The sequence below is a fragment of the Aspergillus vadensis genome (assembly GCF_003184925.1).
Source record: "Aspergillus vadensis CBS 113365 unplaced genomic scaffold BO88scaffold_1, whole genome shotgun sequence".
NCBI classification, from domain to species: Eukaryota; Fungi; Ascomycota; class Eurotiomycetes; order Eurotiales; family Aspergillaceae; genus Aspergillus; species Aspergillus vadensis.
In genome coordinates, this window is record NW_020292039.1 from 427,433 (window position 1) to 445,556 (window position 18,124).

Here is an 18,124-nt window from a genome sequence, read left to right on the forward strand (position 1 = left end):
TCCGCCTTCATGGTATCGCGAAAGCGCACCCGCTCCGAGGTGGACGCTGCCCCAGAGCAGCCACCTGAGGAGCCGGGTTTACTCCAGCAGCTTCGGAACTGCTGGGAGTTTGCAAGCCTCATGCAATACATTGCCATATTCGGTAAAGTCATGAAGATTGACGAGGATTTCGGGATTGAGGTGAGTAGTGCAAATCCAACAACTTTAGTATTCCTTTACCTTTGGGCGCGTTAGGTCAATGCTAATATTCTACTCTGATGTTCTGCTTGTAGGACCTAGAAACTGAGTGTCTAAAGCCTACCCCTTCCGAGAAACTCTTAGAGATTGGACTCTGTCTTTTGAAATGGGTGTCGTCGCATCGGGGCCTCACGTACGTGTACCTTTGGTTTCGCCATAAGTGTGGCTATGCTAATAGGATGCTTTCGCTGATAGATTCGATAACTTCGATGAGTATACGCGACGTCAGTACAATGCGAAAGCACCGCACATTCCTAACCCTTTCGGGTATGAGGAGGTTCCGAATAGGTTCCTGGACTTCGATGTGTTCTTGAAGTTGCGCGTCTTGCACCAGCTGTCGATTTGGACCTTTTGGAATCCCGATCGCATCCGCGAAAAGATGCCGGAGCAGAGGGAATTGGATCAGACGGAGTGGGTGGGTTTTGCGTGACACTACCCCTGGATTGCTAGCATTCTTACTGACCTTTGCTAGCGTATCGAAGAAGTAGGCTACGATCGTGAAGGCCGTTACTACTATATTCTCGATGATAACAGGCTCTATCGCCGCACCGACCCCCCTATTCCACCGCCAAAACCGGCCAAGTCAAAGTCGAGGAGAAAGAGCGCCCGCGCCATGAGAGCCTCTAAACGAAGACGTGTTACAGGCGCCGATCCTATTGAAGAGTCCGATGAAGAAGATAATGCTGTGAACGGCGACGCCTCAGAGGATCCTCTGCAAGCGATGACGTGGGAATGCATTGCCGTTACACTAGACGATTACAAGCAGTTCCTTGAGTCCATAAGGAAGACAAGGGATCCCAATGAGAAAATACTGAGGGATAGGATCGATGAACAGGTCATGCCCATCATTGAGAAGGAAGAGGAGGCCCAGGAGAGGCAGAAACAGAAACGCGAGAAGGAGCTTTTCAACATGCAGTTGCTCGCTGGCGCTAAAAGATCCAGCCGGATCGCCGGAAAGGCTGAGAAAGAGCGACAGGAGCGTGAGGCTGCTGAAGCAGCACGTAAACGAGAGACGGAACTAGCCGCAGCCCGCAAAGAGGAAGAAAGAGTGAAGAAGCTGGAGGCGGAAAGACGCTCGCGCATCATGACCCGGGAACAGCGTACTAAAGATCGGGAGAGGAAGCGGATACTACATGAAAGTGAGCTCCAACGCATCAAAGAAGAGCAGGAGAAAGTTGCACGGGGCGAGAGCAGAGCTTCCGAGAGACATCTTCAAGCGGAAATGGAAAAGTACCGCAAGAATCTGGAGGACCTCTCACAGGAAGATCAATGGATATTCGACTGCTCGGGCTGTGGTGTTCATGGTCAGAATCTGGTAGGTCATGATTATTCCCGGTTATTATGGCAAGTGTACTGACCCTCAATAGGATGATGGCTCTCACAGTGTTGCATGCGAGTCCTGTAACGTGTGGCAGCACAGCAAGTGTCTCGGTATCTCGAAAAGCGAAGCTGAACGAGAGGATTTCCACTTCGTTTGCAAGGACTGTAAACGACGCGAAGAGGAAGCGAAGTTGCCCAAACTTCCACCGTTGAAATTCCGCGTCGGGTCGTCGACCTCGCCATCCTCGACTGCGCCAGAAGGAGATACCAAGATCAAGGTCCCAGATCCGGAACAAAGTCCCATATCGTCCATCAAAAACGCTCAGCATACCTTCCAGTTGCCTCTTGCAGGGTCTCCTCAAAAGCAACCTTCTTCCATGCCTTCCGTACCCTCACAAAACCTCCCTCAAGCCGTCTCCTTCCCTCCTTTGTCCCCCGAGCGCCGGCCTCAGTCCGCCCACACCACATCATTCAGCCCTCCTCGAGCCCCTTTCTCTCCATCAAAGGGCCTGAATGGATTTACTCCGTCATCTAAGGAACAGGTTCCGAAATTGCCATCCATCCATCAAGCTATGCATTTACCGCCTCATTCTCGCGAGTCCTTCAACGGTGGGTCGTTTCCGGCGCGGCGACCGTCGTCCTCTCACTCTACACAGAGTCCCACTCTGCCTTCGCCCATTCAAAACCGGCCGTCTATGTCCCCAACCCAGGGAAACCGGGATGTCGGTCCTCTTGCGGGGTTTCCGCCTGTAGCTCCGACAGATCACTCAGCCCCATGGACGCCATACGGTCAACACCAAACCCCTCGTCCAAACACGGGCAATCATTCTTCCTTCTCTTCCTTGCATAACGGGCGTCCATCATTCATGGCCACCCCGACTGCAAGTCGCTCCTCTCCTCCCCAGAGTTCCCACGGCGTGCCTCTTTCGGGAATCAGTCCGACCAAGCAATCACCCCGCCCTATGACATCTGGCAGTGTCACTGGAGCTCCAGTCCTTCCTGCGATCCAGAAACTCGAGCCGAGTCCTAAATTGATGGGTCGTAGCTCGCCCGATGCACCCATTCCGCCGCCCGTCAAATGTATGACACCGGAGCAAGAGGAGCGCAGGCAACGGGAAAACGCCATGCTGCAGGCCCAGTTGCACGGGAACAATGGCCCGCATTCAGTGATGTCGTCGCCATCACTCAATCGTATACCACCATTAGGGCCTCCTGCAGTTGCTCAACAGCCTGCTCCATCTCCTCAGCCCGGACAAAAGTGAAGTTTCCTGGCACATTCTGCTTATGCACACTAGCAGGGCAGCTGGACAACAAATATTATACCCCTCTCGTTGTTCGTCATTGACATCGTACATTCACTCGTCTGCATGTCCTTTACTCGGTTATTGGTCATCCTAGAAACTGAGTATGGTTCGGCAGCTTGATCTTGCAGCGCAGTGAAGCTTAAGCGGCCAATTCTTTTAGAGGCGCCAAGGCATGCGCGCAGGTCTTATGTACCTTTTTTCCTTTCTTACCGTTTTTCTCCTCGCGGCGGTCAATACCGGGAAACCAGCTGGTGATCCTGGGTTTTCCGTTGCTCCCTCTTTAAACTTCGCTCACCCATACATTGCTATTCGAAGTGCGCACTATGTGGAGAGTGTGCCGGTCTAGCATTCCGCACTGAGGATTTTGCTTTGTTCTTTGCTACCTATTTTGCATGGTTGATATGGTTGGTCTATGCTTCTCTCATGTCTTACTACAAACTTGATATATTGGAAGGGTGGCGTTGCAGGATACTGAGCTATAGAGGGATGGGGTTGGCTATGGATGTGAAGTAGACATTGGCTAGATGTAATAAAAGCGCGGCAATTACATTGATGCTCGATACTCGCTGTAGATGATTACCTGCGTTATATGCTGTCGCTACCTATCCCAGCATGACATGCACCTACTACTACTTTAACACTACTCGGCAACTGATATGAGATGTACATTCCTAGAAAGATGAATAAACCACACACTTCATTACTCACAGCTATCAGCAGTCCTCTCAACACCAACACCAAGGCACGCACATCAGCAATCAGACTCCAAAATACATACTCCTACAGCAAACAAAAACCCATACATAAGAAAAAGCACAAGCAATACGCCGCACCCGCACAACAAACAAGTCTCCAAAACCAAGCAAACGCCATGCATGCATCCCACAGCCTCACGTCTAAGCAAATCTAGTACATAGTTACTACCTAACTAACTACTCCGTTGACCCGAAGTGGATCATCACGCCATTAATTTAACTAACAGACTACTAGTAGTTAGGCCCCAATGTATTTACTCCGTAGTATATAGTATGTAAGCAGTAAGCACCAAGCACCGGTAATGTCTCAGATTCCGTCCCGCTCTCACCCGTGCGTGCGTGCGTGCGTGCGTGCATGCATAGAACCTACTTAGTAGGTACTAGTTACTACAGCACATGTCAATTTTCAGAGCTATCACCTGTCAAAAAACCTATTCTATCTTATGTCCCATTCCCCATATTAAACTCAATATATTGGGTTAATTGGGTTGGAATTACTCCCGAGACGGACAACTTGAAACAAGGTTAATGTATATGGTAACATCGTGGCGTAGTATTGGTTGCACTGCATGTGAGATTTTGAGTAAGTAGTAGTATTAGTAGTAGTGGTGTGGGTAAATACTAATAAATTAAAGCACGCAGGGTCACATTGGGGGTAAGGGCAAGGGGAAAGGGCAAGGGAAAGGGCCGCGTGGTTTTGATTTGTTTAATTTCGTTTAAGTTATTTATATCAAGTAGTACTAGGCTATGCTATGAGGCTAGTATCAGCGAACTGAACGGTTTATATCATGGCAGTTTGTAAGTAGTTAGTACTAGTTAGTAGGACTCGGGATGGAGTTGCTGCGGCAGATGGATGAATTGATGATCAAAATGAGGATTGACTCGACTCGACTCGACTCGGGTTTTGGAGTCGGTTAATATGATTGGGGTGGGTGTTAAATTCCGATGGATACTCTACTTAGTAGGGGTAAGTATATATTGTGGAGTAAGTGGTAGTGGGATGGCTGGCTGGCTGGGTGATCGGGTATGAACGGGGTGGTGGTTTTGGGTGGTAGTAAGTAGTAAGCAATGGGATGTTGATTGATTGTCCATTCCTAAGAATGGGGGAGTATATGTGTGTGATTTCCTATAAATTTGGTATATGCATGCATCTATACACATCCAAGATCTACTTATCGAACATGTCAAACATACAGCATTCGAGTCAAGTAAGACACATCATCCATACAACGATATTGTTGGGGAGGGATTTACCACACAATGGTACTTTGTCGGCTCAGTTACCCTTGCTTGCCTTTAACCCTAGCTAGTTTAACTATCTAGCACGTAGTTCAAAAACTAATGACTTAGTTCTCACTTGCTAACCAGGATCCCAGTCCACTACAAAAAACCCAGGTAGATAAACTAGTATTGTTTAGGGAGTCCTTTCCCAACATCCCCTACCCATGCAGTAGTTCACTTAAGTAGGTACCCTCCCTAATCTATCAGTAGTCTCCTGAAAACGTTCGCTAGACTAGTGAGGGAGTTGGCGAAAATCACCACCGAAAAGAAATGAAAATGTTCTCGACCACGGCGGAATAAGCCGATCAACTATACTACACTAAGTAGTCTCCTTTTTGGATAGATCGTTCGATCATAAAATGATTGATTGATTGATAGCTTGCGTACTGGACTGGACGGGACTGGATGCGATCACATCAACTAGACCGCACTCACTTGGACTACTAGATGGATAACTTGGTTCCACTACCCGGAGATTGAACGAACCTTGCTCAGTCAGCAAGCAACCTAGTTACTTTGTAGTTTGTTAGCTTGATATCTCCGTCCTCCGACCGGATCCGGGCCCGTGTCCGGATAGTAGTGGGGGGAGATCACTCGCTCGCACGGTCTAGACGGTGGCCTTGTCCGTGTCCATTTCTCCGTGTGAGTGGGTTAAAATGATGGGTGAGGGTACCGTGGATTGTGTTGGTATGTTTGCGTGGTCTGAGAGCCGCATGCTTCCAGAGAATCATTCTTATCTTGGGTTTTTTTGTTGGTATGTAGCAGATCCAAAGGTATGCAGCGGACAGGCACCAAGGTATAATGAAATCAGCATTTTCTCGAGAAAAAGCAAAAGGGAAAGTATACGGATATACTGTGTGACTCGAATCGACTTGACTTGACCAGTCGAATCTCGCCCGAGTCCGAAAAATCTCCGCGCGCAGCGCAAATCTTTATAGACACATCTCAAGCAAACGGTAGGAATGAACAAGAATTGCCTATGACGGTAAGGTAGAGGAGGAGATCGGTGAACCGATTGACCCATGGTCATGACAATCTGCCCGTCAACCTTAGCCGTACATACACGAACACGGATAGATCAACCGATGTGGTAGTACCCCTGCCTCAATAATGGAACTGTACACACATAAAATCGCATAACTGCTCATATAGATATAAGACCGCAAAGTGTGTGATCATCGATGGAGAACAGCTAGTCATACTGAGTATGCTACCTGCATGGAAGGATTCTGACACCTTCTGGCCCAAGCACTGGAACCCGAATTTTGCCATCCACTCAAGGCGCATTGTCGGATGTGAGCGAAACCATAATTAGGATTTCTGGGCTGCGCAGGTGCGCCCTGCTACTCCACTGGAACCGTTCCGGCTGATCTTCTGGTTCGGAGATAGCAACTATACTCGGTTCAGCCTGGAAGGAGGTGCCGGTGCCGGTGCCGGTGCCCTGTTGCGTGTCCACAACTTACACACAGGTGCCCGGGAATGGTTAGACTGATTCTACTACTAACTGTTGGCAACTCTGAATAAGGGAATATAAAAGTGACGGGAGTTTGTTACAAAGCGGGAAGTGTTGTAAGCGGCAGGCCGTTGGGTGAGGTACCTCCCTTGTACTTTTGTCGGTGATTGTCCGACTAGAATAGGTGGAAAGGGTACCTCCCTGGGTACTCAGACTGTGCCGGTATAGTATTCGTACTAGTAATTTGAATCACTGTAAGGAGTAACGAAAAGAAGTTAGTAGGAGGGGTTAATAGGGCAATGTTAGGTTCAGGCGCCCATGTTGCAAACACATGTTGTATGCGAGATTCCAGATGTGTAGGTTGATCTCGGGCATGTTCACCTCTTTCTCTCCCCCATACCTTATCTCCTCGATTGACTCCAGTGGCTTTCTATTTGTTGGTTCCTGATCTGGTAATTGGAGGCGATAATGTGTCATGTCTCACCGACTGCATGACACGACGATCCCGTGGTGTGGGATTTCTCCCGTTGGGAATTTGTAAGGCTGAAATGACAGTCCGCCTATCTACGAAGTACATACTGCTGCTTAACTAGTCTACCTGTCAACTTGTTAGATCGCCGATACGGTGATCATGACAAATTTGAGACGGCTGCCTGACAAGGCTGGCTTCATGCACATCGCGTGGGAGGCTCATTGGATGATTCCCGACAATGTCTCAGATCAGATAGTTTGAACCGGCTAATATGCACGGCTGCCAGGCGTTGGAGATGTTGGAGCTGTGTTTCTAATTGGTATCAGAACCTACTACTAGTATGAGTAGTACTATCTTAGGCAGTTGCTTGTGTATTTTGCTGGCATGGGTCTTATTGGATTCCCAGATCTGTCTCACGCCTTGATACTGAACCGTAGTGGATGCTTGCGAAGGGCAAGCTATGCCTATCGGATCTTCCGGCGGGAGGAAGTGGGTTGAGAACTCTGTGGGAGAGTATTTCTCGTGTTGAACCTAGGTGGAATGCTGATACCACAAAGTAGGTTAGGAAGAGTATTCAATTCCCCTTCTCCTGATAAACTCAATGACACATATTCGTCCAAAGCGCATAGGGAGGCCATAGCTTACGTCGTAATATCCCCCTGAGTGTGGATAGAAGTGGTCTCTCTGTATGGAGCAAGTACTAGGTACTTGCTCCACAAGCCTAGGGTGACTTAGTTCTTACGTACCAGCTACTTTGGTGTTACCGAACTCGGTTGGCTGGCGGGAGAAGCCTGAGGTGGCGTGACCAGCATTCACCTACCAAAGAGAATAGGCCAATGATGGATCATCATGGTGTGATTAAATGACAGAAAACTGCTCGTGCTGCTCATCGAGCAATTACTCGATGAGAATTTAGTCGATGATTTTCTTCCCGTCAACCAATGACGAGCATGTTGGAAGGCAGATCGGTCTGCTCCCAGGGGCACAGCGGCGGGTGGTTCCCCGCTGGGGGCAGCGCGGAGGCTAAGCTACCGTAATTAGCGGGGGTGCCTATGGGTCCGTGAACGACGTCAGGAAGTTAGTGACTTGACTTGCTTTTTACTTACTTGCTTCGTACCACTGAAAGCGGCCCCGATACCACGCTAGTCCGGATGAGCTCGGTCTAGACTGGGCGCCCAGCAATGACCCTCTTCTCCAAATCCTTTCCCCCAAATCTATGCAATGGGCAGGCAGTGTTGTTGCGATTTCTGGAGGGTCATCCATTCAACTTGCTCTTGGCAGTCTGCTGTTAGTGTTACCTGAAAAATATCCCTCGTCAAGTTTTGCAGATCGTCCACAATTCGACATGGTAAATGAAGATTTTCCAACTTTCTTGCCTACTCTGGTTTACTTGAGGTTGGCATTTGCTTGTGCGTATTGTATCCTCCAGTCGAATCCCAACCTTAATTCCTTCGCCTGAATACTTGCATCTTCCATTGTGTCATGTCAAGGTTAGCTTTATAGCCGCGGTGCAGGTCAGCACTGTATCAATTCCCGATTCTTATTGCACTCCTCACACACCCTGTGCGATAGTATACCTTTGCGCACATGCACAGCTCCGAGCTACTTTGTCGTACGAGATTTCCCGTAGATTCCCCACCATCGACCAAGGAGACACAGTGCGTACAAAGTGTTGGACTGTGCGAAACCGAGCTATCATTCCCAGAAGTGAGGGGGCAAAAAAGGTGGGTATCGGGGCACCCTTTTGCTATGTAGAGTCTATAATAGTCAGGTCTTGGGAAACCCTTTTCCATCTGTGTAACCAACCAGACCGTGATCAAGCTAGTGACGTTAACTCGACACTCACTTGTCCTGATGCAGGCTTAGCAATTACTACCAAGAGAAACGCCGGTGGCTCAGGCGCTAGACTAGCTGAGTCCTGCTCACTTCGCGTACCCAATACCCATACTGTCGGGTCCTTAACGTGTCGATTATAGGGGCCAAAACTTGCAATTGCCACATCGTGCAGGGAGAACTAAGCGAGTAACCAATGAATGCACATGCGTCTCCGTAGGTAATGGCAGGTCGTTCCGTTAGTGCGACCTAAGACGGGCGGCCTGTTGCGACTCTGGTATCCTCTCTCCCTATAGGAATGCCTTCCAACCGAAATCATGGCCTGTCCGAAGTAAGCGCCAAATACGTAGGTTGTATGCATGGTGATTCAACGGTTGCTGTCGTGATTGACCGACAATCCCCATGTCTTGAGCCACGTTTTCTTTGCAACCACTGCCTGCCATGCCTGCTATCTAGCGGTAAAGGCGTGTCTGGTAAAATCGGTGACTAGAAGGCTCACCAGCTCTTGCTTGATCACGAGGCAGTTTGGCTGGGCTGGGGGTCAACCGGCTACGGCGCGCACCACTTCACGCCTATCCAATTGCACCAGAGATACAGTCCCGACGTATGTACATACCTGCGCCCCTCTGGTTCCACTCCGTGTCATATCAATCCCGTGACTGGAAGAAAGTTCGACGGCTGCTGCCCAGCGCTAATCCCTGCAGAAGGCGTGGCGCTACTGGCCAGTTTCCGAGCATCTCGGAGATATTCGTCAATCCCTCAATGTGGAAACGACGTGTCCAGGATAGCCCCCATGAGAACCTAAGGGACTCTCCTTGTCATTCTTCATATATCCGAGGCCTTGGCTCATTTCCCTCCCTTTCCCCTGCAGATGCCACTGTGATATGAGGCAATGTTAAATCCCAAAACTGAAAAAGCACGTTGGGCACAGTAGTGACTATCTGAAACAGATATTCTTAAGGACGGATGTTATTCCCAGCTACTACCTCTGTTTGGTTGGATAGGCTCGAGTCCCAAATGGACTGGCTCGAAGAGGCGACGACTCATCAATGTAGGCAGATTCAATAGAGACAATGGTGCACTTGGCGTATCAGGAACTTCGCCAGTCAGCAGACCATCCAAGTTCTTCGACACGCGTTAGATTTACTTCGCCGAGTGGCTTGGAGAAGGATGAGTACCGGACATGGAAAGGTGCGCTGCTTGGCGGGGGTTTGTTGACCTTCCAGAAGGCCATCGAACGCTCGCAGATGATGTGGATGGTTGGGAAGGTCCATGGCGAGCCCGATCGGATCCCTGTGTCAATCCCTATCTGCAAGAGGAAACAGGAAGTTACCCAAGTGACACCAACCATTCAATTTGGGTAAGTCCTCCGGAATCTCAATGATAATGTCTGGGGACAGCCTCTGGGCGCAAGCCACCTCAGCTGTATAACCCTTCCTCCAGATGCGGTGCCAAGCAGTTACAGAAGGTTACCCATGTTACTCGTTCCATACTTACGCTCGAGGGGAAGCGGAAGGGGGTTGTCAGAAGGCCTACACGAAGTGGCCGTCCATGCGACCCATGGGACCAATGACGAACTCCATACGATCATCCACCTCCAGGAGGAAGTGGCCGCTCAGACCCCTCCCTAGAACAAGGAACGAAGGAAATGGTTTCCACTAAGGTTTCTTCTTCAGCAACGTTCCTGCGCCCGAGAATAGTCAGGAAAAACCGAGGAAGTCCGGACAAAGAATGCTCACACCGGGCAACTCTGGTTCCTGCGCAAGCCATCGGTGTGTGCCTTCGCGGGTCCATCAGAACCTTGAAACCCATTTTGGCAGCCGCAGATCATACTAGCTCTCTTGGAGGCCGTCAGATCATCCCTTCAGCTGGAACGGGAGGATATTATGGCAAGTGAGGGTGGGAAGGGAGGAAGGGGGGATCGATTGGGGAAGGAGAATCGTGGAAAGTGGATCAGCCGTCAGTGGAGGCAGGCGATCTGTGGGTTCTTTGCAATCTCATCCAGTCCAACCGACTCGCCAGAGTAGGTGAGTTTTGTGTGGCTGTTGTTGTTTTGATACTTGTAGCTGCCGCACACTACACTGGCTCCGCTGCACGTCCTATGCCAATCAGTGGCTGTCAACGATCCGTGTACAATGTTGGTATACTACAACTTTCCAAATTGCAGCTGAAACGCCGTTTCCGCAGTGGCATAATGCAGAATAGGACGGAAATACATAATGCAAAGGCAGTATGCATGAGAGGAATATATGACATGACAATCTTCGGGAATGACAATCCCCGAATCCTTCCAACGATGGCTGGGCTAACACACGTGACCGTAGAGGACCCAAGCATCAGGATGGCCCATTCCCAAACAAGGGGGTAAGCAGAACGCCGGAAATAAACATGCGCCGCAATCCCATTTGAGCCAGCCAAGCTAAGTTGCAATTTATCATACATCAGCGTACAGTATACTGCATGCAGACCCCCTGTCATAATTGGCATTAACAAGCTAACGACATGCAGGGAAACTACGCGATATTTACGTAGCTTTGATACGGCCTACTTACTATAACTAACGTTAACCCATAACTAACTTACTCATCTGAATTACTTGGCTCAGCAGAAAATCATGTCTATGCCCTTCCGTTCGCATAGAAGATAGCGCAGGTACAGAGTCAGCTCTGCCTGATTCAAGCATCGCATTCCCCACCGCGACCCCACTAGATCCAATTTCTCCTTCCGCGGCGAGCCCCGTGTCAACCTACTACACAGGAGACAGTACTAGCTGGAAATTCGCCCGCAAATCTAGATAAATCGCAGTATTAGGCAGGACCCCCACCGGCGGCCTCGCCGGCACGATCCCGCCAGCTTAAACTACCCAAGTGGGCTAGTCTTTTCAATACATGACGCTAGCGCTGCTCACTGATCTGCTGAAGCCAGTCGTAGCTCGTCGGCTACTTCAGCCCGACCAATGGATAAGCCAATAGTAATCGTGTGGCGTATTTTTTGGGTCCATCGGCTCAAATACTACGAGATGCTCGCGGCATGCTCTTTCGAGTTAGTCTGGTTTGGAGGGGAGAAAGAAGAGGGGGGGGGGGTTGATTTCCTTCTCTGAACGGACGTCGGGCAACCGACTACCCGCGCAAACCTAATTTCTAGAGGACGTGATTGCGATCGCTGAGAAGAAAATAGGACAAAATGGCATCACAAATTCTCGCTATTCATCTTCACGCCTATGCACCATATCCAAGGGGCAAAGGAAATTTCGCAGATTGTATACGGAGTGCCCTGCGCCCTTCTGGTTGGGTTGTTGGTCTTGGCCCAACTACGAACATGGACCTGCTCGCATCCGAACCAACATACAAATCAGTATCCACTGGTTCGACACATGACAGATGTCTCTCACGAGTCACGCAGCATCTTCTGGTGGGCTACCTCAGACTTACCAAGAGGCAGGCTTGTAGCCCAACTCTCACCTAATGCGCGCTTGCCTCTGAATTCTCCGTCTCTCAACGTAGTCTGGCCGCTTTCACTACGGGATAAGCAAGAAAAGACACGAACGATCGACTGGCTTGATTGTGGGGTAAGGGCCAAGCAATAGTATACTCATGATTTGCGCTAGCTACCTACCATTTTCAGATACATACATACGTGCGCTTCATGTCTATCGCCTGGATGACTCAGGGGCGAGTCGCAAGCTCTGCTCGGCGATGTGCGGATGCGGAGAAAGCAGAGTCTAGATACACGTATGTGGACGCCCCAGGAGCTGGAGAATACCGATCCATGGAACGTGTTCCTCTCTTTCGGAGCCGAAGTATGTAGACGGGGTAGTGACGCTGATGATGATGATAGTGGTGCATATCGATTTCTCGGGAAACAAATTGCTTCTTACTGGCTAGAACTGACTCGTTCGGGTTCAACCAAGCCTAGTCTCGATGTACTCTTACCTGTCTCCATGGCTGAAGACTGACGAATTCTAATATATTGAAATCCGGTTGGTCAATGTCGATGCTGCAAGATATCTACACTTCAGAGTCGTAGTTCGAGACTGCTCGGATGAGGAGACCCGATATCCGGGGGGTTAAAACATGGAGTTAAGCTCGGATACCTCTTGTATCCGGCGGTCTCAATTTGTTTTCATGAGAGCCGGTAATCTCAATAATCGCTTGGTAGCATCTTGTTTGCCTCTTTTTTCCTTTTTCAGATTTCTTCGTATCTTTCACCGTTAGCCTTGTGCTTCCCCGATCTACACTTCCTATCTTAATATTTCTTTTCTCTCTCCGGCCGCTTTAGTTGCGCCTCCGGGTCTGTAGAAGATTATGATGAACATATCTGTCTCCTACAATTCATGAGGGGCCTCTTAATGTCTAGGCTTTTTACTTGGTGTGAACACACACATAGTGCACGCTATCACATCCAGAGCATGAGGCTAATTCCGACCAGCGTCACTGCCTGCTTTAGTTCCGGTCCCCGGATAGATAGTAGATCGCACTAATAACTTAAAGGGCAAAGAGTGGGACGAATGCCTGAACGTTAGACTGCCAGTTCCCCCTCCTCGTTATTATAATTATTACTTTTCCATTTTAAGGATTTTTCTCATTTCATGTTTTTTTGCCTCGATTTTAATTTGATTTTTATTCCTTTTATTATCTAATTTGGCTGTTAAATTTGGTTCCCCACTCACTGAAATTCAGAATTCAATAATAATTCCCTTATTATGAGGTATGGGTTTGCTCCACGATCCAGATTCACTAGGGACCAATGTCCTCTACGTAATGTGAATACCGATCATACCCAAGCTATTATTCTCTTCTATTTCTTTATTATTTTTTATATTATCATTTTCCGCCATCCCTTCCAGTGACTGAGGGGATGGCTCAGCAAATGCCGCGCCTCAATATTCAGTGACATGATAAGAGAGGTAAACCCAATCCGTGCCTGGGTAGATGCATGTCCGCATTTAGTAACCACCCTGAAGTAGTCAGGCTCTGAACAGCCTCAAACCCGCTGGTTCCTCCCCATCCCCTCTTTTTCTTCCCCTCCTGTTTTCTTCTGGAAGACTAGTAGAGGAACCTAGTTTTGGCACAAAGAGAAATCTAGAAGCAAACGCCGTAGAAGAATGAACAGGGGAAAGGAAGAAAGAGTGGGAGGATCCGAAAATAAACGTATGGGTGCCCCAGGAGCAGAAGTGTAGCAGACAAGCGAAGAGATACTAAAATAAAATGGAAATCAAATCACATCAATCGAGCGGATGGGATACCAAAGGGAATGCATCCATGTCTGGCTCCGGTCCCAAGACAGCGGAACAAAGACAACGCCATCCAGCAACCCCGTGCCAACATCGAGGGAATTCACCACCGCCGGCCAGCAGAGGCAGCCTGTCAAGGGTTTCAGCCGCTGGGGATTCCATGGTTGTCATCCCCATCTAGAACTTCGTGCTGCAGTATCCATCCCGCCTTAAACTGCTTGATATCCGCCCGAATTCCACCACTGTTTTTCCCTTGTCCCTATTCCTTTCTCCCTTTCACACCTCGTGAACAACAACAGGTGTTCATCATCAAGCTTCTCTCAATTGTGCTTACTCGCATTGCTCTCTGGCTCTTGCTCGGACCAGAGCAAATCGCGCTACACTTCCTCCCCATCTCCATCATCTTACCGCTTCCTTCTGGGCTCCACCTCCCCTCTTCTCTCTCTTCTGCTTGTTGTCGTAGTTATTGTGGGCCTTTACTTGTTTGTTCCTCTCAGGCTTCACTTCACCGTCCTTTCTTCCACCTCCCTGTTTCTATTCTTTCGCTCTTCTTATTCTGTTGAGTGCCTTATTGTCGCCCATTTTGGCAACAATCTCTACCGTCACTTCTCCCCTGTCCTTTCGTTTCGAATTACTAGCTCCCCCGACGTTTATCCTGTCCTTTTCTTTTCCCCTCAATTTCTTCCGCACATACTTCCCCGGTTGTTGTAAGCTCTCGTTGAATCGCAACCCTCTGGAAAGCCTTCAAATGCATAGCTTCCCTGCTGTGGGCGATTCCTTAACTACTATCACCACTATTCCGGGTTATTGGCTCGCCTAGGCGTGCACGATATCCACTCACTGATCCCCGCAACTTTTCTGGCTCAGCCCAGCCGTCGCATACTTCTGCCTATTCATTCCTACGCCCAGAAATTGGAGGTCTCGCTGCCCCTACCTTTGAAACTCCAGTTCCAGCTTTCTCTCTGATTCACAACCTCTTGATCTCTCCTTATCATCTTCTACTGTATTCACTCCATCTTGCTCTTTCTCGCACCATGGCAACTGTCGCTACGGCGAGAATTATTCGCGGTCAACCGCCTTCCCCACCTCATTCTACTGATGGAGACCCTGCACCAGAAGTTCATCGAACCTCCTGTGGCACGCTCCAGCAAGCTTATGGACATCACGACCCTTATGGTTCTATGTTACATGAAAATCGTGCGTCTGGTGATATTTCGTACGAACACAGAACACACTCTCTGGTAAGCAGATGCAACTTGCTCAATTTCATATGCTGAAGGCTAATCGTGTTTCAGGACTACACTCCTCCTTCATCGCAGTACGTCTCTTCCGGGGACTATCCTCGATCACTGTCAATGCAGGCCCCGGTAAGTCTTGCCAATACTGGACTTTCCAGGTGTTTGAGGTGAGCTGTAGTACTGATTAGGTCTTAGATGGCAACAAATAGCCTTCAGGTTAATACGCCTCCTCCTGCTGCAGATGAGGGCCTAGTTTCAGAATCAGTACCGCGATGGAGCTCGCCGCCGTCCCAGAGACAGGTGACGAGGGCAAGGGTGGCCAGGTCGCCTAGAGTGCGTCGCAGGAATAGAAATAGGAAGGACACAAGAGTCGAGCTCGAAGGCCCTCTGAGTGAAGTGACCAAGCATTTGACAAACATCCCTATTCGAGACATGGAACGCTGGGTGAATCGGTCAATAGAGGTTCGTCACCAAGAGGTAGCCAAGAGGAACGGAAAGATTGCCAGGCCCATGAACTCTTTCATGCTTTATCGATCGGCATATGCGGACCGGACAAAGCAATGGTTTGCGCAGAACAATCATCAGGTGGTTTCTGAAGCAGCGGGTGACAGCTGGAGGCTCGAATCCCCAGAAATCCGTCAGAAGTACGAGCTTCTGGCCAATATCGAGAAGAGTAACCACCTCAAGGCGCATCCTGGTTACAAGTTCTCGCCGTCAAAAGATAAGAAGAAACGAGCTGGGAGCGAAGATGAGCGTCCCTTGGTCAGCACCCCTGGATCCACTTCAGCTTTTCTTCAAAACCGTGCCGCGAGCTCTTCGGAGATTGACAGTAGTGGCTGGGAAAGTCGCGACTCGACTCCATTTGACTTTGCTGACCATGGTTTACATCTACCTGGGGATACCTACCTATCTTCATCTGCCTGGCATGTAGCCAACCATGGGCGGTCGCACCCTGGCATGATTCCCTCCTCTGAGCCGTCTCACTACCTCCACCAGACGATTCATGCAGGTCTTATCCCTCACGTAGAGGATGTCCGATTCAAGAAGACTGGCTTGCATGGGATTCAATATGCTACGTCCTCGTCCACTCCACTGGCTGCTCTACCTGGTGCCACACATCATGACCTTCTTCAACCGTCCACCTCGTTGCCCGGTGATGGACAACTGGATCCCCAGCTCCTGACCCTGCAGACCGAGCTACAGAGCCCCAACCAGCTCTTTGGCAGCTCTCACAATATGTGGCAAGACTCTTCCAATGTCAACTGCTACGCCTCTCCCTCGTCTTCCTTGGCACCTTACTCAATCCCTTATCCCGCGACGACCTACTCACAGGGAATACACACCCTAGAAACTGACCCTGCTCTCGATGGTACCAGTGGCGATTTTGACACCTGGATCAACCAGCAGGGCACGACATACTAATCCTCATCTAGAACACAGTAATTATGGAACGTTCAAAATACCCTCCACCAGTTTGTCTGCTATCACATACAAGTCTATCTAATTCTCTTTCTTTTCTTATTATTTTCATCTTCTTTTTTGACGTGGGATGGATGTTTACTTTTTTGTTTCTTACGCCTCGGAGCGGAGTTATGTTGAAGGCGTGGGTATTTTCGTTGAATGTGGCCCGGCGCTCTGTTGTTGGGGCTATCGGTCTAAAGTTCGTGCACGTTCGCTACTTATCTGGGTTCTAACTTTCGGTTCTTTCTTTTTGGTCATGGGGCATGCTTTAGGACACGGATATTGATGTGGAAATGGAAATGTGCTTTGTGGGAGGCAGTTTTGTTGGCACTCATGTGCATATCTCATGGTAGTTACGGGATTTGATGCATTAGATCAATTGGGCATTGCATGATAACAGGAGGATACCACTACATTCAATCGAATTTCTGTTTCATTTCCTTTCTCCCTATCGTGTGTTGGAATCTTCAAGGCTTTCCTCAGTATGCTGGACTCTATCAGGGCTCTACGGCATGCATCTGACCTTCTGATAATTCTTCTAAGAACTGGACATATCTGAGAAATCACGGTGTGTTATTAGTCTATGAATAGCATTTACATTGTCCCTTGAATAGTCTCTATTGAAAGGAATCTTCTTATTCTTCTTTCTTTCAGTTACTGTCTCAGTGAATATACCAATTCTAAACACACCATTCTATTAACACCTTTCCTCTACAATGAGTGTGTTATTAAAGACATGCCTGATTTTACACTCCACACTCACTCACTCACTCACTTACTCACTAAGCAATTGTTGTTCCAAGACACTTGTTTACGCTTCTATTCTTATTCTTACCATTTCTTTCAATATATCCCTTGTTTCATCTTCCGCCAGCTACTTACTACATCTGTATCTCTTTGACCTTGGTCATTCAACCCCACAATCTATAATAGTACCTCATAGTGAGGACATGTGAATGCCAGCTTTCTTTCGGCTTGTTATAGTTACCTTGTTCCTGTTAGTCGTTGAATCGGTCAAGGGGTGTGGCTATGTGACAATGTTGGATGAGCACCTTCTAGGGTGAACCTGCATGATGGTCTTACAGCCTTGATTTAGTACATAGGTAGAGCCTTGTTATTGTCTCATCCTATTGTCTGCTAGCCCTTCTTCTGAAACATGTTCCAGGAGTGAATACATGTTTGTCTGAGGATGTGGAAGTGGCTTCGCTTCGTCGGCCTGGGGGATGCTTGTTAGTAGCTCTTGGAGATGCTCCCAAGATATGAGAGGGATTCTAAGTATTTATATGTATGCTGAGATTCATGTAGTAAACGCAGATGTACGTTGGAGTGAGAGGCTTGAGGTCTCGGCACTGGATTTTGGAATGTATACTGGTTGCTCGGATATTGAGTATACCTTATCTCTGTGGTTCACAAGAACGTATAGATGCCCTGACATGAGAGTGGTGGCTCTCCGTGAAGGTGCGTCTTTGTTAGTCGGAGCTGGTTGTTATCTTTCTGAGAGGAGTCAGGTGAGAGGAGTTTGGACCCTTATTGGTCG

The 18,124-nt window shown here is 48.8% G+C and overlaps 3 protein-coding genes across 3 annotated transcripts; all 3 read left to right on the plus strand.

The window, feature by feature from the left end:
- Positions 1–9: 9 nt before the first annotated feature.
- On the plus strand, positions 10–2,819 carry BO88DRAFT_420656 (putative PHD finger domain protein; the record flags this gene model as incomplete). The annotated part of the gene is made up of 5 exons (XM_025708458.1): positions 10–180; positions 273–370; positions 433–652; positions 710–1,552; positions 1,605–2,819. The coding sequence occupies 5 exons, from the start codon at positions 10–12 to the stop codon at positions 2,817–2,819; spliced, it is 2,547 nt and encodes an 848-aa protein (XP_025567977.1).
- Positions 2,820–9,509: 6,690 nt separating this feature from the next.
- On the plus strand, positions 9,510–10,286 carry BO88DRAFT_483288 (uncharacterized protein; the record flags this gene model as incomplete). Its single annotated transcript, XM_025712211.1, has 2 exons — positions 9,510–10,015; positions 10,166–10,286. The coding sequence occupies exons 1-2, from the start codon at positions 9,729–9,731 to the stop codon at positions 10,284–10,286; spliced, it is 408 nt and encodes a 135-aa protein (XP_025567978.1). The 5' UTR covers positions 9,510–9,728.
- A 4,556-nt stretch (positions 10,287–14,842) lies between these two features.
- On the plus strand, positions 14,843–16,990 carry BO88DRAFT_377152 (HMG box protein). The gene is made up of 3 exons (XM_025704390.1): positions 14,843–15,129; positions 15,184–15,255; positions 15,322–16,990. The coding sequence occupies exons 1-3, from the start codon at positions 14,923–14,925 to the stop codon at positions 16,546–16,548; spliced, it is 1,506 nt and encodes a 501-aa protein (XP_025567979.1). The 5' UTR covers positions 14,843–14,922; the 3' UTR covers positions 16,549–16,990.
- Positions 16,991–18,124: the final 1,134 nt, after the last annotated feature.